This window comes from Empidonax traillii, unplaced genomic scaffold (genome assembly GCF_003031625.1).
Source record: "Empidonax traillii isolate 1590-97213 ecotype Southwest subspecies unplaced genomic scaffold, ASM303162v1 scaffold103:size1334136, whole genome shotgun sequence".
NCBI classification, from domain to species: domain Eukaryota; kingdom Metazoa; phylum Chordata; class Aves; order Passeriformes; family Tyrannidae; genus Empidonax; species Empidonax traillii.
This window is the reverse complement of record NW_020955296.1, coordinates 1,136,388-1,164,037: the sequence shown is the minus strand read 5'-3', so window position 1 is coordinate 1,164,037 and position 27,650 is coordinate 1,136,388. Positions and strand designations below refer to the sequence as shown.

Sequence of the window (27,650 nt, the reverse complement as noted above, 5' to 3'; positions counted from 1 at the left end):
GGACCAAATGATAAAGCAACTTGTCTTGAGCCTGTGAATGCAAAGTGCATAGTGCTTGTAGATTAATATTGTATTTCCTCTGGTTGAAAACTACTTGGTCAACACCAAGAGAAGGATTACGTAAAGAGAAGAGTTTTAGACTGACTTATAATAGATAACACTAATTAACTCTTTAGATACATAATCATTTGCTTGGAGGTACTTGGTGTAGCAACAGTAAAACTTAATTGAAAACTTATCTCCAAACTCCACAATTTTCAGTAGAATAGAAATACAAAGCATTAAAACAATTTCTTTTGTGTGAAATGCCATCTGGAAAACTTGTCTTGGAATTTCTTCAATCAGGCTTGCTTTCTGCTTGTGTGATTGATTGCCATGAACCTAGGATTAGCATTTAGTTCAAAGCTAATCAGTAATGGACAGTACAATGTGTAGGAGATATAAAAAGAGTGATCTCATAGAAAACTCAGCTTATTGTTTGGCTGAGTCAGGTTTAAGTAGGGTTATTGTTTTAGCGTATACTGGAAGCACAGTGTTTCTTCCCAGTCATACTGTTCCTTACTGTCCCACATACTTCTGATCTGTGCTTTGGTCTCTGTGGATTTGTCCTAGGACAAATAAACCTGAACAATGTGCTGTGTCTGAATGTTCAAACTCTTCTGCAAGTTGATGAAAACATCCTGGGTTCAAACAACAGCTTAGCAGAACTAATGTTTATGCCTGAAAAATCATACTCTTGATGTAAAGTGCAGGTTTTTCAATGCCCCCAGAGTAAGATCTTAAGCACACATTTCTTAATTTTCTATGAATTAGCCTTATACTTACTGTTGGGTAAATGAGTAGACTTATTTACTTGGTTCAGGGTTTTTCTGTGCTAAGCAAGCTGTTGAGCAAAATACATCAGACACTGATTCCTGACCTGAATGATAGAACTGTGATTTACTGTTAAACTTGATCTTCAGTCAACTTACTGAATTTACAATGCTCTGACATACCCTTATATTGGAACGTTAACTAAAAAATATGTAATTGCCCTGGCTGTGTGAATGCTGTGGAAATAACTGAACTTGTGAGTACTCAATGCGTCAGTTATTAGGTGATTAGCAAGAGCTATTTTACTCTAACGGAACAAGTTATGTCTTCTTCCGTTTATAATGAACTGCTTCTGCAGCCACAAAACTATTCTTTTTTGGTTGTTCTGCACTGGGGATGTTGATTGTAAATCTATCAACACTTTATCCCTTTTACTCTCTCCTCTTTAGGTTTTACTGTCTTTCAGACAAGTTCTTGTTACATTTTCTATAACAACAATAATTGCAGACTTAGAAGTGAGCATGCAGAGCTGTCTGAGAGTTTCTCCAAAACACTTTACAGAATTTACTGGAAGTTTACTTTTGTTATTTCAGTGCTAATTGTCCTTCTGGTAGAAGGTAACAGTATTTCTCTGGGCTTTCCTACTTACACTTACCTAGTTGAAGATTAAACAAATATAGAGTAAATGTTGATTTTCAGTTTAGACCAGGTGCACTAATGATGCTGGGACAGTAAGGAATGATATACAGCTTGTAATGCTAGGTTTGTACTACAGACTTCCCATGTGTCTCTATGGCATCCTTTCAGTATTACTCATGATACTGGAAGTTTCTGAGCTATACCTAAAGAATAGGTGAGGAGAATATACTTACCCAAGCCTAAAAGTAACAGTCTCCAGGGCGAACTGTTCATGTTTGCCTTAAGAATATCCATGTAGTTCCTTTCACTTAAAGAAATCCATCTCAGTGTTACCAGGAAATGAAGCAAAAAAAGTCACATGTAAGAATGAATTATTTGTGGGTAGTACCAGTGCTGTGTTAGTTTTAGAAAGTGACTGGGCTGAACAGTGAGGAGCTTTAAGAGTTACTTGCTGTACTTTGCAAGTGAACATTCCCCTTCCTTTCCCTGGCATCATTAATTTATTTATTAGGGTGGAGTAATATTAGTTTCTTTTCAAGTTTATTCTTCAATAAATAACCTGTCAGGGGAGTTGGGACCAAATGATCTTTAAGGTCCTTTCAACCCCTTAGCTTTCTCTGAGTCTGTGATCTAAGGTCTTATGTCCTCTTGATTGCCAAAGGGAGATTTTTGAGGAGAAAGAACTGTCTAGTCAGGGCTCCTGAGCTTGTTTCTTTTACAGGAGTAAGGGCAAGATTTTTACAGGTGATGAACTTGTTCGTTAGTACTAACTCACACTAAATAAACAGCTTCTTACTTGGCTTTGAGTGTCTTTTTTCTGCAATAAGTTGCAATTGTAGAAGGGATAGGTGTATTAACTTTTGTCCTCTCAAAATGTTCCACATGAGGGTGACAGTATCTAGGGCAGCTCAGGTTGTGCTATGGAATGCCATAGAAGTGCCTTGAAGTATACAGACTTGTGTCGTATGAAGCTTTGTATGTGTTTCCATACTCCTTTTGAATAGACTTGATTTAAAAAAAATAAGAATCTGTGAGCCACCTGAAATCACTCGAGAATCTGTAGCATGGAATTCTAGGAGTGTGAAAAATAATGAAGTATATTATAGTGCAGTGTGAACTTTGTCTTCTGTAGATTTGCTTTTACTAGTTATCACTCAGTGTGTCTTAAGGGTCGGCTGCCGCCTGTGTTACTTGAGTTAATTGCTGTCCCGGCCTAAAACTTCTTTTGGAGTGCTGTTCTGATTGAAAGTGAATACTTCTAATGAACATGTTGCTTGGGTAGCAGTGTCACTGAACAAACTGTTCCCACTAGTTACATGTCATATAAAAAAAAAAAAAAAATCTCTTCTTTCATTACTAATGTTTAAAACAGTGGCTACTGTGGCAAAAACTCCAAAGACAAGGTTCAGGTTTTGTCTCATTTAGTTTTAGATAAGTGTCAGCTTCTAAGACTGGCTTATTTACATGAAATAGTCATTTTGAGTAGTCAAAATGTTTTGGCTTCATGTATGGGATAATGCTGTGGAGATATTTCAGGGTCTGTTTTATGTGGTATTACAGTTGGTAAAAACCAGTAGTTCAGTTTCTTGGTTTGATATGAAACTGAAGATTCAGCCAGATGGTGTAAGTGTACATGAGTATACACTGTGATGTGCTATGCAAGTGACCAAAGTTCTTTGTGTAGGTTACTACCTGCCACATCCATTCCTCCAGTGATGATGAAATTGATTTTAAAGAAACTGGCTTCTCACAGGATTCTTCCTTGCAGCAGGTGAGTTGAATTCTTTTAACAGTTTAAGTTGCTCTTTCTGTACAAGTAAAGAAGATGTTTTTAAAAAAGCAAAGGAACTTGTGTTTATCTTGACAGCAAATATAAATCTAGAAAGTTTAAGATAAAAGACGTGTGCATGCACACTACTGTGCCTTATCAAACTCATAATATGCATCTCCTTGAATTCTTTCACTGGTGGTGAAAGGGTGGGAGCTATGTGGCACAAGATTGCCAATAGATCCCTTAGATGGAACGCGTTCCTTGGCTGGGTTACTAACCAGAATCTTTCAGCTCACACTGACAGCTGTGTAGTAACTACTGAGCCCAGGACTGGCTTTAGTAATCGTATGCATCTTCTATGGTTTTTATAAAAAGTAATTGCTTGTATAAGTTTAAATTGTGGGTGGTGGCTCAAGCTTTAAAATCTGATGCATTTTTATCTAATTAAGTGCTTTTGCACATGTAAGGTGCACCTGAGTAAAAACTTGATAAGTTGGGTGCTATCTGTAGCAGCTTTAGTGAGAAAGTAAGATCTTCTAATATCTCTGTGCTTTTCATGCATCCCCTTAGTGACCTGCTGTGCCTAGGCAATCCCAGCAGTTCCAGGTAGTTAATCTGGAGAAATGCAGATGGTCCAGTGCTGCTTCTTTCAAGTTTGTCTTGCTGTATACCTCCTCCTTTTATATATATTTTCTTTTTCCTTCAGTTTTCATAATGCCTTAATCTAAACTTGGGGGTTTTTGACCGTTCTTTTGTTTTCTTTCTATATTCACTGTATTCAACTTTACCACCATACTGTGTCCCTTCAGCTACTGGGGCAAAGAAACCAAGAGAGTTGACAGGACAGCTTTATTCCTAGAATATCTTAGCATTGGCTGACTTTACACATGGAAATAACATTACTAAAAGTCCCTAGATAATGTGTGATAATTTATAATTTATTGTCCTGGGAAGTGAGAGACAAAAACTATTGTTATGGATAGGAGAAGATGCCCTCATGTACCTTAATGTGTATATTCCCACCTCTTGGCAGTTGACACTGGCATCTTTATTTAAAAAATATGTACGGTTATGTCAGTGACACTGCATTGACATGTAAAATATTCAGTGGTATAGTTCTTCTAGATATTTAATAGGTGCTGCTGGTGTGTGCCTGAGACTGATACTGCTAGAGATAACTACATGATAAATATGCAACTGTGCTTAGTATCAATATGTAATTACTTTTCGGGTTCTTACTACTTATAACTTCATGTTATTTTGATCAAAGACAGCTTTTTCTTTTATAGACTGTTTCTTCGGGGTGCATTTGGAAAGGTGCTGATTAATATGATTAAACTACAGATTTAACTTTTATTGAAAACTACTATTAGACTGGCTTTCAAATCAGTAAATGTAAGAAGAGTTGTAGTTGACGTTGCCATTCAAAATTCAGAGGTTAAGATAAGTCCTTCTCCTGTCCTTTTATGTTTAGTTTAGATAGACTTTTATTTCTTTGGAGCAAAATGGGCAAATAGATTTTAGAATATTATTAGAATCATTATATCACTGTCGTTGGTCCTGGGGTTGCCAGGCCTTTTCTGATTATCAGATGCAACAAATGACGTCCAATTTTATTGACCAGTTTGGCTTCAACGATGAGAAGTTCGCTGATCAAGATGACATCGGCAAGTGAGTATAACATTATACTGACTTTGGCTGTAGTCTTGTGAGTTTTCTTTCTTACTGTGTTTTTGACTGTTGTTTTGCTGATGATAAACACAAGCGTTTACCGATGTGAGGCAGTTACCAGTCAGTCCTGTCTTTTTGTGCCATCTGTGTGCATTGATGGAAGCATCTTTGAACAGTTTACAGAGGAAAGTAACAGCTTATCTTCCTTTCTAATGTCCTCCTTGTGTCAACATTGAGAACACAGTACTTGGGAATAAAAAACTAAATTATAATTTTGCTTTTGAAAGTTATGGCTCTCCACTGACCTGGCATTGCTTTGGGGCACTTTCACTTTCTCTGTGTCTCGAAGTGTTTTATTTTTATTTCCCTTGCTGAATCTATGTACTGGATCAGATGAATATCTCTACTTTTAAGTTTTTCTGTAAAAAATGACAGGAACATGTCTCTGAATGTACTGTTCTTTAGGGGACAGTAAGGAGGGACATTGTAAATCTGCCTTTGTTTATAGGGTCAAGGCAGTTAAGACCTACTTCTACAAATGTGGTCAAAGATGAGGAAATTAGAACAGTCTTAGTCAGGTCAAAGAAATCCCAAACAAGCAAAACAAAAACCAGCACACAACAAAATATACCCCCCACCAAAACTGGTATCTTTCTTCAGTTCTAAGTAAACTGATGCCATAAAGGGAAAAGTGAACAATGGGCGTTCTTGCTGATTGTAGAGTCCATCGTGATTGTTGTAATAGCTCATGGCTTGGGATGCCAGATCATGCAGATAGGAGTAAAAAGCATAACTTCAAGATGGTTTTTAGAATAAAAATTTTTTATTTTTATAATAATCTCAATACTTTTCTATAAGACATGTTGAGTAAATGGTGCCTTTTTACACTGCATAATATGCTGAGATTATAGATTAAGATATGATGGTAGAGGAAGTAACTCAGGATATTCCTTAACTTTATTAGAAGCCAGTGGATTTTGGCCACGCCTTTTGTGCAAGAATCAATTACACTTTAAGTTACCTGCATACTGTTGTACAATAATTCGGATGGTCGCTTGCACAGTAATTCAATCACACTTGAAACTTAGGTTCCTTTAGACCACTTACCTTTTCCCTACTTTGTAATGCACTGAAGATTAGAGGAAGAGTAGTAGTATTCTCGGCTTTTTCCAGTGCATAACAGTGCAGTATTTAGATTTGTGTATATAATTTCAGTTATGCTGGTTTAGGCTTGTTGCATCTTTACGGTTAACTGTAGGGTAGAGATGGCACTGTTTTGTGCTTTTGTTTAAAGTATTTTACTGTTTAAAAAAATCTCATGAATGCTAGGCTTCCTTCATGTGAAATTTGACTGTTTTGTGTTGAAAACTACTGTCTTTAGTCTTTATATTTAGATTATTGGAAAATAAGAAACCAATGAGAAATGTGTTAATGTCATAATAGAAAATCTTGTTTTATTGAATATGTCTGCTTTTTCCTTGCAGTGTTTCTTTTGATCGCGTCTCGGACATCAACTTTACCCTCAATACAAATGAAAGTGTAAGTATGTGTTCCAGTACCGTCAGAAAAATTACTGCCTTAAACTTACGTGGGTCCTCAAAGTTTTGGTGGTGGTTATATTTACTCCTTTTATGTGTAATTGTTGGAAAATAACTACCCTACCTTATTCCTGTATCATGATACCTCTCTTCAAGAGGGGGAAAAAGGAGGAGTATCAGAAAGGAAGGACTAATTGGAAGGCACTGTTATTGTTCTTTGTGATTAGTATTAAGCAGAATTGCTTCTAATTTGTATAGCTGAGTTCGAGACCAGGCTTCGATCTAATTTGTGTGTATTGCACACTTGTGTTTTATGACTAGAAGCTATTTCAGTCTTCCAGTGAGATTATAGTGACAGAAAAGTAAGAACAGAGACTCTAAACCTAGATATTATTTGTTGGTTGAGCTGAAATGACATCACCTCCAGAAAATAAAGCTGGAATTCTTGGTGGTCAGGTTATCTTGAAAGGTTTTTGGTGTCGTTCCTCTGTCCCATTTTTAAACATGAAGGAAACTCCTAACTGTTCTTTGGTTCACTCAGCTTGTTATTAGCCAAGTAAAACAAACAGCACTGAATATTTTCTTGGCAAGCTTTAAATTATTAAGACATTCTCGTTTTCTGCTGCTTTAAGGGAAATGTTTAAGGTTCTCTTTGGAGTAGTCATATATTTTCAAGATGTTTACTAATGTAAGTAGAAAGATCACTCATAAATATGTATTTTATACTTTTGCTGTATTTAGGGCAATATAGCCTTGTTTGAGGCATGCTGTAAGGAGCGGATACAGCAGTTTGATGATGGTGGCTCTGATGAAGAAGACATTTGGGAAGAAAAACATATTGCCTTTACACCAGAGTCCCAGAGGCGTTCTAGGTAAGAAATGTGTTTTTCATCCAAGTAGCAATGTAGTGAGCCTGTAATAATGTACCTGTCCTCTGGTTCAGACTGGCTGTTAGTACAGACTGTCCAGCATTTCAGTTCCATAGAGAAATGGTTCTAGTGTTCCGTTTTCCAACCATAATTTGCACTTCAACTTTTGTAGTTTGTTGGTTTGGGTTTTTTTCCATTTTTTTTTCTCCCGATGCTTATTCTTTCCCTCTGCTTTTGAACCTGCTCAGCCATTCTTACCTTGGAAAAGGCAGCCCAGCTCCACACCTTTGTACACCTTGCTATCTTGTCTACGGTACCAGTGTGATTGTGGACATAGGAAGATGCACTGAGGGGAAGGAGCATGGAGTCCCCAAAGCTCAGGGCTTTGTAGCCTCCCTCAGTATATACTGAAAGCCTCTTTACATGATCAAGTGAAAAACCTTAAACCTTGTTCTTTTGAGAGAGAAATAGGGGGAATACTAACAGTTAAAAATTATATCTCCATTACTAATCAGAAATAATGGTTGCTGTAATTCTCTTTAGCCTCAAATTCTCCAGTATTTCTTAGTGCCCAGGTTATGATACTAAAAGCAAAATTTAAACTATCTCTTTGTCTTTGAAGTTCGGGCAGTACGGACAGTGAAGAAAGTACAGATTCTGAAGAAGAGGATGGAACTAAACAAGACTTGTTTGAATCGCACACCAATACAGAAGACAAAATGGAAGTAGACTTAAGTGAACGTACGTAGCTTTTTTCCCTACTGCTTTGGTTATAGGAAATTGTTAGATCTAGCAGACTGATTTTGTAGGGTTTTCCTTGTTTACTGTTTTTATTCCAACTATCTTAAAGTAGTCTTTCCCACTTGCAGCAGAGCATGCAAATGTTGGGAAGTTTGAATTCCTTACACGTCTTGAATTACTTTTTGTTTCTAAAATTCATGTTACCTCTCTTTAAGAGGGGAAAAAAAGGAGGAGTATCAGAAAGGAAGGAGACTAAATGTACTCATTTATAAATATTGAATGCCTGCAAAACTAATAGGTTGTTAATCTCCAAACCCAAAAGATGGTATTTTTACTGGAAGCCTTTCAGACCAACTTTTCATCTAACAATGCTCTTTGAAAAGACTTCTTACAGAAGCTAAGTGAATTTGGGTTGTTCTGGTTTCATGTGCGAATGAAAGGTGCTCTTCAGGAGACTCTAATGTGAAATCTTAACTGATGTAATTGGTTGAAAAGTTTTCACATTCAAGTACAAGACTAAACTGGCTTTAGTTAAACTGGCAATGTCTATAGGTGAAAGCCCTGTGTTTATCTAGACTGTAAGGAATTAAATTAAAATAGAAGGAAAAGTTAAGGGTTTTCTTTTCTTTTGTCAGATTGGTGTCGTTGGCATCTGTGTGTCAAACAAGTTTTGATCCATGTGGGTCTCCTCCCATATCTGCCTGGGTTGGAATTTCTAATTGCTAGTCAGAGCTTCCTTTTCAGCCTGTTTTTTTGTATGTAAGTGTTAATGAAAAACATGTTTCCCTTGGGTAGGTGAAGTATTTTGAATTGACCTATCCTAAATTAGATGCTATTAAGTCACAGTTACTCCAAAATTTAGAATACCAATAAATATTTTAAGTTGTAAAAAGCCTTAAACTTTTCTGAAACTTAGCAGTGGTGTTAGTGCATGAGAAATTATTTAAAGAAATTGAAAAGGCGATGAAAACTCTTAAGGTTTTTATTATTATAGAAATAAGTTTTGAAAAATGTTAACAAATGTTGATGTTAATTTAAAGAATAAGGAGGAATTATACTTGTGATCTAGTATGATTTATTAGTTTTGTTCTTCAGATAAATATAGCTTTTTTTTAGCAGAGTACTCTGAGTTACTGATCTTAATTCTGCCTTACTAGCAGAATTTTCCTTTTAGGGAATACATCCATTTTTTAACAGGATGTAGAAGATTTTTCTGCATGTGCTTGAAGTCTTGTTAGGAATTTTGCTTTTTGTTTTTGAAAAGTGCGTAGAGAGAATCAGTGTGTTAGGCATATGTGCATTCATGTTCTTTATTTAAATTTTTTTCCTAATGAACTTCTTGATGGTTTTTCAGCACCTAACTGGTCAGCGAACTTTGATGTACCCATGGAGACTGCGCATGGTGCCAGTCTGGATTCTGTTGGGTCTGGTGTGTGGAGTACTGAAGCACCTATGCCAGCAAAGGAAACTGGCTGGGCTTCATTTTCTGACTTCACATCCTCTTTGAGGTAAGAAAGTTAGTTATTCGGGGTAAGTTTGGTTTCCTTGGGGTGTCCATCTCTACACAAGCCTGTGTTAGTGAAGTTCTGATGGAATATGAGGGGTATGGAAAGTGTCCAAAAGGTCCCATGTGTTCTAACAGCATATCTTCGTATGATCTACTTCAAAGCAGGCTTTTCTAGGATAATACTAGTGTCACTGTTTTAAAGGAGTTTTACAAACATTTGTGTCCTTTAATATTGGTTTCTGACCAAAATTTGGTCTGTAAATTTTTTTGTTTATTTTTTAATGTAGACTGAACTCAGTGAAGGGTTGAACATGAACTGTTGAACGTAAAGGTCACAAAATGTCTATGAGGATTCTGTTCTATGGATGTTATAAAGTGAATAGGTTTGGGTGTTTGTTTGGTTTGTTGGGGGTTTGCTGATGGTGTTTGTTTGTTTGTTTGTTTTGGAAACTCATGTATTTGTGCAACTGTGATAACTAGGTTAGGCAGTTCCACACTATTTCGAGAACACTCGAGATAATGCTGTTCTGTCTTCGATGGAACTGTACACAGAAAGTAACTGAAGTCTTGTGTGTGTATGTAATCACATAGATCTAAATCTTGAGTTGCCAGATATTAGCAATCAAGAACTGATTCCTTCTCTAGTCAGAAGACTTTGCTTTTATACATCTGGCTTTGGATTTTTCTCTCTGGGCATTAAAACAGCTCAGATATAAAAGTTTGATTTTTTTTTCAACGTGAAACAGTGCATTGTTTCGTACTTGAGACAGGTAAATTGATAACCAAATTAAGGGTTTAGAAAATGAAGACTTGGTGTTGCCACATTACTGGATAGAAGAGCCATTATTCTATAAATGGTGAGAAGTTTTTCAAGTGGCCAAATCTTGTCTTTTGAGTTTCTTCAGAATGAAAAACTTGTAGCTATACTGCATGTACAATTAAGTAGTGAAATCACTTTTATAGTGGATGATGACTGCATTGGCAGTCTCAGAGAACCATCTTTCAAGGTGGAAAGAGTGCATTTAGAAAACTAAACAAATCAAACAAGTCAAAGTAAAATGACCATCAAACATCCTCACCTTAGTTCTGGTGGATTTTGCAATACTGAACTTCTATTTAGCATGTCTTCCTAAGACTCCCACAAACTTGCTGTCTTTCAACTTCACTAGAGTTCTAGTGAACTTTATAGTGAGTTTTGATAGAGAACTCATGCTGTTTTAAGAACACTGCATTCTGCTATTCAGAAATGTTTCTAAAGCTTTTTTTACTGTATTTGAAGCTCAAAAGATTCCTTAAGAAGTAATTCTCCTGTGGAAATGGAAACAAACACAGATCCGGGTGATCCCTTGAGTGCAAACGTAACTGCTCTTGCAACACAGCTGGAGAGTAAGTATATTGCATTCACAAATGCAAATGGCTTGATTATAGGAGTTGTATCTGAGAAAGATATCCCTGAACTTTAAAATTTTAGATTTCCAGAGACGTCTTCTCTGGTTCTGCTGCTATTCTGCCAGGTAATGAAAATGACTTTTCAAAGAATTTATGAACTATTTACAGTAGTTTCCAATTCAAAACACGAGCCAGTGTTATTGTTACCTCTAAAAAACCTGCACATCGTGAACAGAAAAGCACTACAAAGAAACCAAGTGTGTCTGTTAGAGAATCCTCTCGCCTGTGTCAGCACTTCACTGAGCTGATGCCCAAGAAGAGTGGTCACCTCCAGTCTCGTCCAATGTTGCAACAGGCCAGTAGCCCCAATGTGTTCAAATTTCTCCTTCTTACTCGTTCCTTTCCAAGCCACCTTCACTGTGCACGCACTAACTATTCTACATATATGAACTGGTTACAGGACAAAAATATTTTACTGAACTTTTTTTATATATATCACTAACAGACAGAGCAAGAAGTGCAGATGAGAAGTTTAGGGAGACTGGACTCCCCAAAGGCTTGTGTGTACTCAGAAATGTAGTCTCAAATTTTTACTGTGTGGACTTGCGTTGTGAATTTGGCTGTAGAGAAAAATAATTCTTCACTGTAATTCTACCTAAGTCTTGTTTAGGCAAACTTGTAGTAATTGTTGTAAGTCTAAATCAATAAATGGCCTGTAAAATGAAAAAAAAAAAATTACAGACTGTGGCTTCTTCTTAAGCCATCTGTAGGTAGTACTTATGCTCTCTCTATACTGTATCTGTGTGGCACTTGCAGAAAGGTGACTCTCTTGTAAGGAAGAATTTAAGAAGTGTACAAAACTGCAAAAATATTTTTCTGGTTATATTGGCTTATATGCTTGCTCATGAAATAGAAACATAACTAACCATGTACTAAATTACTTCTATTTATACTTCTAGCCCCAGGAAGTGTTGCCATGGAGGCCAGCTCAGATGGAGAGGATGATGTAGAAAATGCAGACAAGGTAACTGAAACAGTCATGAATGGCAGCATGAAGGAGACACTGAGCCTAACTGTAGATGCTAAAACTGAAACGGCTGTTTTCAAAAGGTAAGAATACCTATTTATTCCCACCTTGTAAAGTAGACCCTGTAGATGGAACACTGTCATTAAAGAGTTCTTTGTAAGTGATAATTTAATTAGAAAGTATTCAAAATTATTGTTTTGAAATTTTACTTCAACTTAGTTACTCCAACATACAACTTTACTTACCAAGCCTTAGTTTCAGTGGAAGGTTATTAGTGGAAGACTGAATCAACTTTTGACCATGATACTCATTATTGTGCAATTTCCCTATACAGTTCTTTTAACATACAGTTAATTGCATGTCAAAACTAAGCTTTTTAAATTTTGCGTGGAATTCTTAGATTTGGATTGGAATTTCATTCTTCTCCTCCAGAAGGATGGAGGACAGAAGTTGAAGGCCAGCCAGGCACTGCTCTTGCGAGCAGCTCGTCAGACAATTGGGGTGATCACTGTTAGTGGTATGCGTGATTGTGTTAAATCTGTTCTGGACTGCAGTGGCACATGGAATTCTAGAATAACCAGAAGAGCAACTCCTTAATTTTGGTATCTTGTGATACCAAGTGCATGATTTAAGAATAAGTGCCTTTCAATATGGTTAAATTCTGTATTATATATATCAACATTATGATCCTTTTATAAGAATAAAGCACATTTCAGTTTTGTCTACTTAATCCCATCTACTAAGATCTTGTGATCTTAGATTTAATGATCAGCTGTTTTTTATTTAGTAGCAGATATTTATGTAGGGAAACAGACTACAAACAGTCTGACCTGCAAAAATTTTGCCTTCATTAATTGAAGCTGTTATGTTCTGCCTCTACCCTGATCTTAACAAATTGGAACACACTACTAGCATTTTGGCCTGCAACCTTCTTCTCTTTCTTTTAGAATAACTTCCTAGTATCTGTCCCTATTCTAGCTTTAAATATTGAAAATAAATTGTCTATATGTCTTGGAAGTTGCTTAAAAAAACCCCCAAACCCAGTTGATTTCAGTAGAAAAAACTTTTTCAGTGTTAGTCCTTAACACTGCCTGTCATTTAAATTAATTTTACGTTTTCCTGCAAGTGATAGTAGATAATTCCTGAACCATCCAAAATGAATAGAACTTGAAATGTAGCATATTTCAGTCACTCTTGCTTCCATCCCTTTGATTATCTGATTGACTTAATTTCTGATGTTTTTCAGTACAGAGGAGGGAGCATTGCTTATAAATCAAATGGCATTGTTAGAGGAATTGAACCAAAGCAGTTTAGAGAAGTATTGGGACTCTGTGCAGACTGATGTGACATGCCTTGCTGATTTAGTAAATGATGCATCTGCTCTCCAGTTTATTCTGTCTTTCGGAGAGTGCTTTTATATGGTCTTCACTCTTAGATGTTCACAATATGATTTAGTTATCCATGGTGTCTTTAAACTTCTCCTTAAACTGCTTTAGCTCACATGCACTTTAAAGTTCTGTGACTTACTGTACTGATGCAAAAACTAACATAAGGAGGCAGGATGTGGTGGCAGTTCCTGCCTACCTTCATGAAATTATCTGCTTGAACTGTAGTTAAAAGGACATAGAGGTGCAAAGGGAGGCAATATCACGGAATTGCCCAGGTCAGAAGGGACCTTAAAAGATTATCTGCATGGGAAAGGGAGCCAAGATGGATTATTTGGCACTCTGTCCAGTTGCATCCTGAAAATGTCTAGCAATGGGGACTCTGTGATCTTGATTTGGAAAGGATATGTTAAGGAAACATGGAAGGAGACTCAGAGATGAGGTCTTGTCCAGAGAAGAGCAACCAGAGCAACCAGGCTGGTGAAGGGACTTGAGCACAAGTCCTATGAGGAGAGGCTGAGGGAGCTGGGGTTGTTTAGCCTGGAGAAGAGCAGGCTCAGGGGTGACCTCATCACTCTCTACAACTACCTGAGAGGAGGTTGTAGCCAGGTGGGGGTTGGTCTCTTCTCCCAGGCAATCAGCAATAGGACAAGAGGGCATGGGCTTAAATTCTGTCAAGGGAGGTTTAGGTTGGATATTAGAAAGAAGTTCTTTACAGAGAGAGTGATCAGGCATTGGAATGGCCTGCCCAGAGAGGTGGTGGATTCACCATCCCTGGAGGTTTTTAAGATGAGGCTGGATGTGGCACTGAGTGCCATGGTCTAGTAATCACAGTGGGGTTGGGTCAAGGGTTGGACTTGATGATCTCGGAGGTCTCTTCCAACCCAGTTAATTCTATGATTCTGTGATTAAGTATAGAAACTGTTCTACTCTGATAGAGAAGCATGGCCTCATTCTGAGTCAATGCTCAAATGGCTCTTTTTAAAATCAACTTGCTGGGAAAAAGTCTAGATTAAGAGGTAGAGTAGTGAGAGGAGGTCCTATTCTGGCCTGTTTACCTCGCAAAGTGGATGCTTCCAGATTTCAGCTTTGTCTAGATTTCTGTCAGTAGAAAACTTATGACGTTGAAGTCAATGTCGAGGGGAGGAGGAGCAATATAAGCACAGTAATTAATTTGTGGAAAGCTGCAAAGGACAAAAATGGGATTTCTGAACTTAGTTCAGAATGGAGAATGAGAAAGAAGAATGCTGGAAGAATGCTAGAAGAGACTACCTCTTTAGAAAATAAAAAAATTATATGCCACTTGTGATGGTGACAAGTATTTTATTTGGAATGAATACAGAGAGTATCAAGGCAAATGAGATGGGAAGATTAGACTGGGAAATTTGATGAGAGATTGGAATACAAAAGGCTATTCTTGCAGGCTCTACAGGTAGAAGGAGGAAAGAGAAGGATTCATTGAAATTTAAAGGATCCATGGAAAACTGTGAGAATAGGAAGACAACCAACAGAGGAGATTGGCACTTCTTGCATAAATAGATTTGTTGTCGCAGAAGTATAAGATTGATGTTTGTGTCTACTTCAGAGCTATCTTGTAACTGTCTCTTGCAGGTATATATGGTCAAATTTCTATTTTAGTGCACTATTTTGTGTGACTGAGGTGGAAGAGGGTGGAATAGAGAGGCAGAAAAGCTTTGGTTTTGAGGCAAAACAGAAGATTTGTTTGCTAATGACTTTTGAAGCTACCTGGTTACATGGTAATGTCTTACATTATGTGAGTGTACTGATTTTTCACTGAACTTTTATTTTTTTTTCTCCTTGAGGAAATTTGTGAAATAGATTGGGCTGTGTCTTAGTACCATATATCGTATTCACTGGGAAGTTATTAGTGAGTTTAAGATGTAAGATGGTAATGATTCTGCTGATATGTTTCATGGACAGATTTTATTAATGCCAGTTTCTAAGGGAATCTTGAATTTCTTTTATACTTTCTTCCATTTTTGCTTACTTCTGGCTTCAGAGTGTTGAAATCGTATCGGTATGTATAGTAAAGGATCATGACTGTGATTTGTTACCACTTCAGGCATCACACACATTCCTTATTTCCTTTCTGATCTTATTTGCAATCACTGTATTTCCTGCCCTTTTATCCAGTCAAATTTCAAAGAACACCAGTGCATCATTAGGTGTTTGTAAAGTCTAGAGCCATGTGCTTGATCTTCATGTTGCAATCGTAACTTGAAATCCATTTGCATGTGAAATATGGACCCGTCTCTGTTTTCTCCTGTTGCCTGAAATTCCCTATAAGTAAACTTAAAAAGTAAATAAATTAAATAACTTTTTTTTTTTTTTAAGTGAGGAAGGAAAATTGTCTACCTCGCAGGATCCTTCTTGTAAATATGTAGTAGAAGAGAATACAGAGGTTGCAGAAGAGGTCCCTTCAGCTCTTCAGCCTACTAACAGCAATCCAGAACAGAGGTAACTGTGTTCAAGGATGCTTTCAAACCTTTAAATAGCAATTTGTTTTTTCTAATAGGATTGATCTAAACAAATTGAGTTTAGCTCAGTCTAAATGTGTGCTTGCATCTGTTTTATTGAATTCTGTATTTTCTGTTGATTTTAAGACTCTTGAGTCATCAAAATGTGTTTGTCTTGCAGGGAGTTGTAAATATCCATATTCTGTTTTGTGACAATGTTATCAAGTTAGAATAGTGAATTGATATGCAGAACTCTACTACATGTTCTGATTATACTGTATGCAGACTAAAAAAGATGTAAGCATGTTTGGAAAATTTAAATTCTGGTTTTTTAGACTTGTTTATGAGCTAGTATGTAATTAGCTCCTTTCTACTAACTTTCTACTCTGTGTAAATCTTGAACTTGATCAAGAAGTGAGTTCTAATCAGAAAAAGAACCCAACCCTGTATACTTAAAGTGGGAAACCAAAAAATTCTTTCACAGCCTCTTCTGGAGGTACTGTCTTTATCAAACCTATTTTTTAATGCATTAAATTATAAGGGAGAAGTCTTTGGGTACTAGGTGATTGCCTTTTGAGCAAAGATGCCTGTCTAAGCCAACAGAGGGCTCTCAGAGCCAGCAGTTTGTTGGATTGCTTTTGGCTTGCAGGAAGTCTCAAGGAACTCCTTTCATTGAATCCAGCTGGCTTCAGCAAAGCTCAGTACTTTCTCTAAAGGTGGCTGTCGCAGTAGATCCTCGTAAGCACAGTACAAATATCAAACACAGTTGTGCTTTTGGGGCTCCATGTATGTATGACTAGTGGAAGGCGTCCCCTAGCTGGGTCTCTGGCTGGTGGCTGGCAGGAGTAATCTCTGCTAGGAGCCCTATTCTGTCATGGACCAGTGACTGCCATGCAGACTGTCACACCTCCTGTCCGTGCAGCACTTGTTTCTTACCTTCCAGGTTTCTCTAAAGTGTTTTGCTTTTGTCTAGTGCTGTCTTTTCTCTAATGTGTACATATGTTTTTTAAAAAGTGTTTTTATAGCTTAGCAGCCAAAGACTTAGCTAGGGGGCTCCTGCTGGTCATGTGCATGTAGAGCACGGACCCCAGAGTGGCTTCTCTGTGATGTCCACCATCAGAGAACAGGAGTTACAGGTAACTTTTCTCCTCTGTAGTTTCAAGCAGTATTTGCATTCTTTTAGGGAATCTTCAAATGTATTCCATAGACTTGCACTGAATGAAAGTTGAAATTTTTTGCCTTTGTTGCTTGTGTATTTTTAAAGTTCTCGTACACTGATTTGATCTCTTTATGCTAGTCCAGAGCAACTGAGCCCACGTTTACACTAAACTTCTTTATCTAGAAATGTGTATATTGTTACTGTTTTCACTTTTGTAGATTTGCTCCCTGTTTTCCTCCATACTTCCTGAACTTATCATCCTAATGGACTGACATTCAAAGTGTTTGTAAAATGGCTGTTTGTAGATTAGATTAGTAACTAAAGCAGTTTTTTAAGATGCTGTTGTTTTTCCTGTTGTGTCTTAGCTGCTTACTTTCCAGTGTCACCTTAGATACTCCTCGTATCACATTTTGCTCCACAGAATAAGATTTGGATAAGTATCAGAAATGTGCTTTTTATTAGTGATTCTCTTGGAGATATCTCATCTCTAGAGATTGCTTTCTATCCCTGTTAATGAAGATCAAACACTTCAGTGGTGTGCTTGGTTAACTGAGTGCTGTGCTTAATTAGGCAGTAAAGACTCCAGAAATGCTGGACTGCAGAAAATAAGTGAGAGGAGGACGTCATGAGCACGTTCCCTCTCTTCAGTTCGCGGGTTATGCTACACATGATCTGGGATTGCTTTTTGGTTTGGTTTTTATTGTGCCTACCTGAATTTGTTTTGAACCTGTCTGGTATACTTACATCATTTTTTGGCCTCTTAGGACTGATCAACACACCCATTTAGGAGAGGCATCTGTTAATGGCCCTGTATGATATGTGATGTCTGCTACCTTGGCTGAAGAGGAAGAACTGATGTCCAGGTGTTTAAGTGTTTCTTGAGGATTTCATCTAGACCCTGTTGAAGCCAGTCACTGCTGCACTAATTTCGCAAGGAATCAGGACCAGCAACATTTATATTCTAGATTTTAAGACATTGTACAGAAATTCATAAGTGTAAAAATATTGCACATTGAAAAATACCAATAATTTTTGCGTATGTTTATATTGTATTGTTCTAAATAACGGGGAGCCTGTGAAATAAGATCCTGCTACCCATGTAATGATGACAGTAGTGTTACTATAGTTAAAATGGCTGTAAGAATAGTTTTATAAAAAAAGTGAATACAAAAATCTAATGTATTTGAGACATAACTATTTGACGATTAGTGTGACCAAAGTATTTAGCAGTTTTCTTACATTTTTCACCTTGTAAAAAAGAAAAAGAAAATTCATGTTTTTTCTGAAACTGAAATGCCCTATAAATGTTATTTTGGTTGTTTTAGCTTACAAAAGTGATTTAAATAAGAATTTTTTGGTGTTCAACATTTTACAACAGGTTTTTTAATTGGTAATTGTTTTCTGTATTGTTCAAAACAGATCAAAAAATGTAAGTCTATTGGTAGAGATTTTAAGTATTTATTGCAACAGCTTAGTTGACAAATTGATGTTACTGTAAAGCCATATGTTCTGTTAAGTCTAGTTTGCTTGAAACAATACCTTACAGGTGAAACACTAGAATATTTGGAGTGCACATGGCTTGTTGTGTTTAAGTGATTCACCTGCCTTTTAAACAGTTCACCAAGATTTAGTTTCAATACCAAGCATTATACAATGGAACATTTCAGAACAATCTGCGTATTTAAAACGCTATAATCCTTTTAGACAAGTCAAGTAAATGAAATGCCCGTGCTGCTAATGTAATTACAGTACATGCATTTTAAAAGTAAATAGTGTTTTTAATACAAATTTTGGCAGCAGAGCATGTTAATTGTTAATTTCACTGTACTGATCTGTGTGAGGCTTTCATTTGTATGTTCTAAACCAGTTTTTTCACAGCTGGTTTGTGTATATATATAGTGATTATGGAAACTAATTCTGTGTAATTTATAATTTTCTATGTCAGTGTAAAATTCCAACAGCCTTCTCAAACAAACAGAAGCAATATACTGTATATTGCCACATTGTCTGGTGAAAGGGTTAAAATACTCCTGCACTTTCAGATGCAAATCCATTTTTTTTCTGTAATCATTTATTTTTTACATCATTTGTTTTCCTGACCAGTATTTAAAGCCAAAAGGATACTCTAAACAATGGCCAATGATTTATTTTAGAAGGCGTCCCGAGCAACGTGCCTAAACATTACATTGCATACAGAAATAAAAAAACCCACATGTATGTCATTGCCCTTATTGCTTTCTCTCTTGGATTGTCTGCAAAGTTCAATGCACTCGTCGTTGGAAATTCCTGCAAACTGATCAGTTGTGTGAAAATTGAGGGGCAAAACCCACATTATCACAGGTGGACTTGGTAACTATGGTTGCCCTTTTATTTGTACTTCATTGATGGTATCCAGTTAGTTTCTAAGTTGTTTCTTCTTCCGTTCGGAGTTACTTCCAGATCAGCTTGACCAAAATCATTTTGTATGTTAGCTCTAAGGTTGGCAGCTGTTCTCTTGTTACATTCTGATCTGTTACTAAACAAGTGGTTTTGGAAACAAAATGCTCATTTCCACACATGAATTGCAGTCAAATAGAAATTTCAAATACAGGCGAGCAACAGGTTGGTTTATGTAAGTTTGATACTTTTAAGGCGTAAAACTTTTGTCCTTTCCAATGAAGCTGTTTGTCCCTTGCTAACAGGTTGATGTATCTAGCTTTACATATCCATGAAAACTGGAGAACATAGTAGTTGAAATTGAATTTCAGCCCTTTTGCCTGCAGTTCGGTCTTCTAGTGTTTGTCCTTCTGTTAATCAACTGTCATACCAGTCCACTATCCAGTTCATACTGAGCTCAAAAATTAAAAAAAGGGGAATATTTTGCGTCCCACTCCATTTATGAGTTGAGTGGAGATGTGGGAAGTGGTGAGTGGAATTCACCCTTCATTGTAGTTTGCTGTCTAACTAAAGGGTGCATTAGAGACAAACTAGGTTGGCTTACCTATAGCTGATTTGAGGGTTCTTCCTTACTGTTGCATCTATTGTTCATTTTTACAGCTTCTGTGGGAGGTGAGCTTTGAGGTAGTGGGAGCTTGTTTTGAGGAAGTGCAGGGTGCGTTTTAACCACTAACTGCATTGTTTGTACAAGGAATCCTGAACTTAAAGGGAAAGCTTTGGAGGTGTGTTTGGCGGGGGGAAGGGGCTTTGTGGGTGTGTGTACACACACACAGGCACATGCACCCTTTTGCCATCTTTTGTCAATGCTGCTGTCGATATGCTGCTCACGTGGCCTTATGGAGGTTTGAGCGTACTGGGAGAACCCTTGTGAAAGGCTGTTACCCAACCTGTTTAATCAAGTTTGACTTGCATGCAGTGGAATTTGAGTCTTCTTTACGTAAAGGTATTTTAGTGCATTTGCAACGTGGACTAAAGTGTAATACCTTCATACAGATTTGAGTTCCTACAGTGTATTTAGCAGCAATTGGTATGAAATAAGTTTATTTTGAAGGGCTTGCACACTGCCACATTCCAGTGCTCTTCGAAATGGCTGGAAGCTCGGTCACTTGAAACTGAGGAATAGTGATGTCAGTTGATATCAAAGGGCAATGGATTTAACCCTCAGGACCTCTCTGATAAAGGACTTTCACTCAAGCAGGAGTATGTTTTGAAAGTGACTGACCAGTAAAATATGCAGGAGCTCATTGCCTCTTCACACCTGGCAGAGTGGATGAATCATGCCTTTTTGACCAGCTAAGCATTATTTTTAAGTAATTTTTAAGTAAGCCCTCTACTAGATTTATAGCGAGATTATTCCATTTAAGTAAAAGCATAAGCCATCATCTAGACTAGGATTGCTGTTAATTAAGCAAGCATTCCCCCTGTTCAGTGAGTTGACAGGCAGTCACAGCAGGGTAGTTAAAACAATCTCATGTCATTGCACATGCAGTCCAGTGTGACCATGCTCTTGAGTGAAGTCTACATTTTTGCACCTATTAAGCCTTGTATCTACCTCTTGAAAGCAGTGAGTTCTGTATTGTCATCCACATACTTCTGTGGAAACTTATTGTGACATTCATTCTTTGTGTGTGAAATCCACTGAGGAGTTGAGAAAGATTTGTGAGGAAGACGAATCAGGTTGTTACTGTCATTCATTATAAACTTACTTTCCTGTTTAAATTGGCATTAATATCCTTGGAGATTTTTTTGTTTTCTGACATGTCTTATACAGTTATATCAGGAAGTATTTACTGTATATAACTGGCTCTATTAATAGACTTATTCACTTCTGACTGTCTCAGAATAAATAGTGCTTTTTCGAGTGTAGTATAAGTGGTTTTTTGAGTTTCATTATAAAAGTGTCTTGATTGTTTCCCAAACCGTGGTGGAAAATAGCAGTTATTGCAGCAGCAACATGCCTTTTTTTGGTAAAGTTTTTAATGTTTGTCATTTACTTTCTACATCTTGCTTGCTAACAGGTAAGGATTTGTCATCCTTCTGTTTTGTTATTATTTGTTACAGCATGGAGGGAAACTAAGGCAATAAAATTTAAAACCAGTATATTCTTGGCCTCAAAACAGAGGCAGCTTCCTGTCTGCTTTAGCTAGGACAGTGCACAAAAATTTTTGGACTTGCTCAGACCTTGCTTGGCTGTTTGTTTCATATTGTTCCAAGCGTGTGATTTGCCCTGTGTTTACTCTTGTGTGTAATCACACTTCTCCTGATGATATTGCAGGGAAATGTGTGCTGCTTATTCTTCTACCACAGACTGAAGCAATAACGAGACCTGAACTTTACCTTGTGTTTTGCTGGTAGTATCTTTCAGAAGGTCTGTCTTAGATGAGTCTTAGCTTAGTGTTGGCATATTTTTTTTGATTGGAGAGGGGAACTTTTTTTGTATTTTAATCTTCTCTGAATCAGTAAGTACCTTACAAAATGGGTTAGGATTCTCTTTAGTTTATCTTTCTGGCCATAGCTTAAATGTTGTAATTCAGTTTCTAGGGCCCTCTTCAGAAGGAGCGTTCTCCCTACTCATTCTGAATCTCAGAGTTGTGTGTGGTGTGGGTGCTTTCCTGTGAGCTGTGTTCTGTGTGTCTCAAAACATGAATTCTGAAGACTGTAATTTAGGCCATGATTGTTGGCATACAGCCATCCAGAGTAAGACAACTAAATCTTGTCTAGCTGTGGCTGAGTGGATTTTGTCACTCATGTCTCATGAGATTCAGCTTGCCCATTTGCACAGGGAAAGTTTATCTGTTTGTCTCACTGCCTTGATCCGTGGATGATAATTAGGTAGATTGGTGATTTATTCTAAAGGGAGTCATACTGCGTTTTTCCAGATGGAATCTGGACCTGTTACGTGTCTGTTGGGTCTGCTTTTGAACTCCACTTTGTGCTACTCTTCCTATCTTTTTTAACTGGTGGGGTGCTTCCCTGTCTACACCAGTCATCTGTCTGAGGTGGTCACAGTTTCACCTTGGGTAATACACTGACTGTATTCTTTTGCCAGGACACTGCATACATTGCAAATAAAACCTGCTTTTCCTTTTTTTTTTTTTTTTTTTTTTTTGAATGAAAGATACAGAGAGTTGACTGTCTTCTACTGATTATCAGCCAGAGGTACAAGATGGCAGAGAGAAGCCTCCTGATTCTGCTAAAACTCAAGTGACCTTGTTACTTTTCTTGTTGGGAGTTCTCCACGGTACCTTTTCTCCTATATCTTTATAGAAATAGTTGTTCTTAATGCTGTCTTTGTTAAAAAGGGTTGTTCTTCTGTAGTCACTGCTAAACTGTGCTGAAATGTGCTTTCAGGTGAGCAGGGCTCTGCTTCGGAGTGAGCCATATTGAGAGAGCGCATATTGATGAGGAAAGGTAGTAACCAGGAACTGCAAGATATTTGTGGGATTGTGGGGTCCTGTTGTTTCTCTCTAGTCCCTTCAGAATGAAGCAGCTTGAAAAGCTAGAAGGGCAGGCTGAGGAAGTGTGACACTTTTCTTTTGAATGCTGGTACTGTACGTGTCTGGTTTGAAGTACTTGGGAAGTGGTGGGTGACTTCCTGATAACTAAATTGTTTCAAGTGTTAGTTACGTAATTCATGTGTAATTCATTCTGATTGCTGTGTCCAAGCACTTAACACAATTTGTAACTAAACTGTGAATTATATAGATTCCCACCTGTGTGTGTACACAGCGATGTGTAGGTATATTCTCTTAATATGGCTAGCTGCAGTGCCCATGGGGCTTTTCCTAAGTGCACTGAACTGTAGAATACCAGGAAGAAGAAAGAGATACTTGTGCATGTGGTACAGCCCATTCTGAAGCATTTCAGGCTCCTGTCTCTGCAAGTGTAGACACTGTCAGTGGTCTCTGGCCAGGCTGAATGTATCTTGATGGAAACCAGTTTACCTTTGGTTTCTGAGGCAAACTTCAGCTTTTGTCAAGATGATTTCTCTGATTCTCTGATAGTCCGGCTACTTGATATATTTGAACCTTTTTGCTAACATGCTTACAGCTTCCCAGGCAAGAATTTATATTTGTCATCATTGAATCACTACTGTCCAGTCCAGCCAAAAATGTAAGCCAAAGTGTAAGCTTGTACTGGTGCTGTTAATCTGTTCTATATACTACATTAAATTATTCCTGATACAATGGTGAGGTCTATCTGCTTCAGCTGCTGTCACCAGTACTGTCATCGAGAACACTCACAGGTTGACTGCAGCTTTGCATCTGATGTTGCTCAGGTGTAAACCATCATAACACCCTGGGTGAGAAAGGTAGGGTCTCTTGGCTGTGGTGGAACAAGGAGTGACCTAATGCATCCTGAAAACAGTCCAAAGGAAATAAATTCACCTGAGTGGTTACCTGCCACTCATTAGGAGCTTCCTGGTCTCTGGTGGAGGAGCGAGTTGCCCTTGTCTTTGCATTAAGTTGAGAGAACAGTGACTTATAGATGGGCATGCAGGACCTGTCCCCAGCCATCCCAGTGTCACCTGAACAGGCTGTTCCTGCACAGAAAGGGCTTTGCAGATGATCCAGCTCTGAAGTGTTCCCAAGTGGGAGTCTCCAGTTACGATCTGGAATGGAGTAACTCAGAAAAGGACTTCACTGTAAACTTAGGTTCAGGTCAGTGGTTATGTTAGGCTGTAATTTGCACATGTGGGTGCTTGATGCTCCTCCATTTGAGCTATTCCCAACGTCCTTTTCTGTCATATGAGGAAGTATGGACTAAGTGCTAAATGACTAACCTGTTCCTTCAGTGAGAGGAGTAGCTGCTAATTCCAAATGCATTTTTGTGCCAAGTGTTTGGGAAGGAGTAAAGAAAGCGATGCTGGGGTAGTGTACGGAAATTAGATGACTTAGTTACACTGGAACGTATTTATTAGGAGCAAGAAATTCTTCATGTTCACAAATGTGCAAAAAGGTTATAGGTAGGCAAAAGATAATCACTTGTAAGTATCAAGAGACAGGCTTGAAAGAAAGCAGGTAAAAGGATGAAATTAGGCTTTGAAGGCAGGGGAGGGCAATTGGGAGTTCTTAAGCAAGCTCTTAATTTCTTTTTAGTCATTGCAACACTTCAGTGAGCTAGAAAAAGGTGGTCTTTCTAATGGACTGCTGTAAACAAGAACCTCTGAATGGCCTTATGCTCCTGGGAGAATTCTTTCCGTAGTTTCATGGCCATGATGACTGTATCAGGTTATTCATGAGGGGAAAGGATTTAAGTTGTGAGCTGCAATAGAAAAAGCAAATACACATAATAGAATCCTCTGAATATGAAGTTTGTTAATATGAAGTCAGAATTTTTACTGATGTTGTGGGCTGAGTATTATGTACTGAAATCTGACCCTTTAGAATGTGAAGATTCAGAAGCTCAAATGATGTCTGCTGCTAGACAAAACTTATAAAGTTATTAGTTTTCTATTAACATCAGTTGTCTTAAGAAACGTTCCTCTGTTCCTCCTTCCTAACTGTGGAGTTAGTCTTCATTTACACATAAAAGATATGACTGACATTACGGCATGTTTGAAAAAGTAATTAGTTAATTTTAAAGATTATTTTTGAGACTACTATAACACCCAACCAAGTGTATCTTCAAGGTATTCCACAGGCTCTTTTCTGAGAGTAGGACTTAATATGGTATCTGGACTTCTGATTTGCTCGAGTTTTGATCTAAACTAGTATTGCTCTCCTTGAATACTGCCACTTTTGACAATCTTCACTGTATGAATCACTATGTGATTTCATAACAGAAAAGGTTTTCTGACCTCGGAGCACAAAGGGCAATGGCACAAAAATAACTTTTTTTATAAACAGTGTATGGCCTTGATGTGTGCTGCAGACATCTAAGAATGTCTTAGAAACTCAAAAATAAGCATGAGCTTTTCTATTCGCTACAGAGCTTTTCTGTTGAGGAGAAATAAAGGTAACGAGGCGTGCTGCTAAGCTGACATGCATTCCTTAGGCCTTCAGCTTACTGAGTATGTGTGTAAGGATCACTCTGCCTTACTGCTGCCACAGCAGCTTCTGCAGTGGCTGAGGGTGGAATTGCTGAAGTACTGCAGTAACTGTACTGCATGTGGAGTACTTGAACTTTGAAACCAACTGCTCTTACTCTAAGAAGTGAAGGAGGGAGCACAATCTGTATCAATACTGCCTAATGCTCTTCATTTTAAGTGGCTTCTATCCTTTTTGTCCAAGTTCTTTATCAGGATAATTTCTTTCGGAACTAAAGGAAAAGTAACGGTGCTAGAGATGAGATTTTTATTTTTTCCTATGGTCAAAAGATGACATTAACAAATAGGGTGACAGATAAATGCTTGAAGCTTTTGAGTTATTTTACAGTACAAGAAACTTGCTTACTCTGTATTGAGAATCCTGCCAGCCTTGCATTTGGCAGTCTCTCTTTCTTGATGTCTTCTGGAAGATTTCATAGAACTAAGATTTGGGACTATGCAAAGATAGAATGAACTGCAAAAATCACATACTCAAGACATAGGTGTTGATTAAGTAAAAGTTCCTTTTTCATAGAAGTTAAATAGAGATGAAGGCTGATAAGTAAAAGCACGTATGTATAAAGCTGAAACAGGTAATTAAAAACATCTCTGCAAATCTGTGTAACAAAGACTAGAATTTCACTTCATTCCTACTGCTATTGCTTTGAGTACACTAATTGGCCTCTAATGGGTGAATGTTAGTTATATTAGTTAACAGCTTTTAATAAATGTGGATAAAGTAACTTAGTAGAGGCAATCAAAAAAGCACACTGATTTAGTAGTCTAGTTTGTAACTGATAATAGGTGTAAAATTCAGCAATGCTACATAAGTCAAGGCAATAGATCTAACTGAAATAAAAACCCTGTTCTTTCCCCGTATATGAAGAGTTAAATGATGCAGAAAAAACGTTTTACAACGTCTGTCTTAGCTTGCTAGGTACCAGTACTGCAAATCAGATTTTTGAAAAAAAAAACAAAAATTAAGTACTTCACTACATCTGCATACAGTATGATTCGCCACACTTACTTACCTTTTCTTTGGGTATCAGTATACTGCAGTTTTAATTGGGTTTTTTTTGCCACAACAAGGAACTAGGCCAGAACTGCTTTGTTTATTTTAGTAGTAATATGAAATATAAATAACTTCAAAGCACTGGTTCTGAAATCCTTCAGCAACCCAAAATTCATCTAATGCTGAGCCTTTAGATTCAAACTTCCTGTAGCCTAGTTTCCCTTGGTGTATTTGGTTGTAGTGTTTTTTGGTTTTTTTTATTTCTTTTCACCCTCTCTAACCCACTTGAGCCTACTAGATCAGCTTGAACTCTGTCACATGCCATGTGAATAGCTCAGTTTAACTTATTTACAGCATAATTCCAGAACATGAATGCCTACATTTTTGTGCTATTTCTCCTCCCCTCCCCCCTTCCTTGCTCACTTCTTGAGAACTGACCAAATGGTAAAAATCCAAATAGGATGTATTTTTCATCTCTGGGACAGTGAAGCCTACCTGTTTAAGACTGCAAAAGGGCTGTGTCTTGCTGCAAGAGGACAGTGCTGTCCTGGGCAGTGAGAAGAGTCTTGATCAAGATGATGCACAACACTGAAGGGGCAGTCAGGTTCCCAAATTTCCAGCCCCAGTTAGGTTCCCAAATTTCCAGCCCCTATGGCTGTCAATGAGACTTAATTTGCAAGGTCCTCGTGCCCCACAGAAGTTGGGGCTTAGCAAAGTTCAATCGGCTTTGATAGTAGAAGGCAACACTTCAGAACCTTCCGAGCTCCACAGCCTAGTTGCATCATAATCAGAAAGGAAGACATGACCACTCACCCCATCCATGTATTTTTTTCCCCACTATGCATTTCTACCCACTTTATAAGGACTTAAAAGATTCTGAAGCATTTCCTATAATATATTTTACTACTGTCACTATCTTTAAAGGAAGACATTTGTTTAGTTAAAAGATACAAACTTATTTGTAACAGATTACAGCTGTTAAATAAAAATATGAATGCTTAAATGGGTTTGACGTTAAAGCTTTGGTTATTTTAATCAAGTTTTACAACTGTTTACAACTTCAGACAATCAGCAGTAGTGGCATGTTCTCAGACAGCTGTTAATGTGGTATTATAAGACATAGTTCCTCTTTCAAAACTGGTAGAGAAAAGATGCCCTCTTTGCACAATTTGAGCACACACAATAAAC

At 37.6% G+C, this 27,650-nt stretch overlaps 1 protein-coding gene and 1 long non-coding RNA gene across 9 annotated transcripts in view; both read left to right on the top strand.

Annotated features, from left to right (window-relative positions):
- Positions 1-21,288, top strand: part of PPP6R3 (protein phosphatase 6 regulatory subunit 3) — a 56,100-nt gene extending 34,812 nt beyond the window's left edge. For 3 of the 8 annotated variants that reach the window (XM_027882195.1, XM_027882194.1, XM_027882196.1), the window contains 11 exons: positions 3,137-3,223; positions 4,797-4,894; positions 6,379-6,433; positions 7,174-7,304; positions 7,924-8,042; positions 9,397-9,550; positions 10,829-10,935; positions 11,898-12,048; positions 15,371-15,388; positions 15,706-15,828; positions 17,751-18,159. In XM_027882195.1, coding sequence (XP_027737996.1) covers positions 3,137-3,223; positions 4,797-4,894; positions 6,379-6,433; positions 7,174-7,304; positions 7,924-8,042; positions 9,397-9,550; positions 10,829-10,935; positions 11,898-12,048; positions 15,371-15,388; positions 15,706-15,828; positions 17,751-17,802 — 1,095 coding nt within the window. In that variant the 3' untranslated portion in view covers positions 17,803-18,159. Of the gene's footprint in view, positions 1-3,136; positions 3,224-4,796; positions 4,895-6,378; positions 6,434-7,173; positions 7,305-7,923; positions 8,043-9,396; positions 9,551-10,828; positions 10,936-11,897; positions 12,049-15,370; positions 15,389-15,705; positions 15,829-17,750 lie in introns of all 8 variants that reach the window. The other 5 variants (XM_027882197.1, XM_027882201.1, XM_027882192.1 and 2 more) reach the window with 4 other exon arrangements.
- A 1,244-nt stretch (positions 21,289-22,532) lies between these two features.
- The window catches only part of LOC114056743, a 20,841-nt gene continuing 15,723 nt past the window's right edge, over positions 22,533-27,650 (top strand). The window contains exon 1 of the long non-coding RNA XR_003571080.1: positions 22,533-24,003. This is a non-coding gene — a long non-coding RNA (uncharacterized LOC114056743). The remainder of the gene's footprint in view (positions 24,004-27,650) is intronic.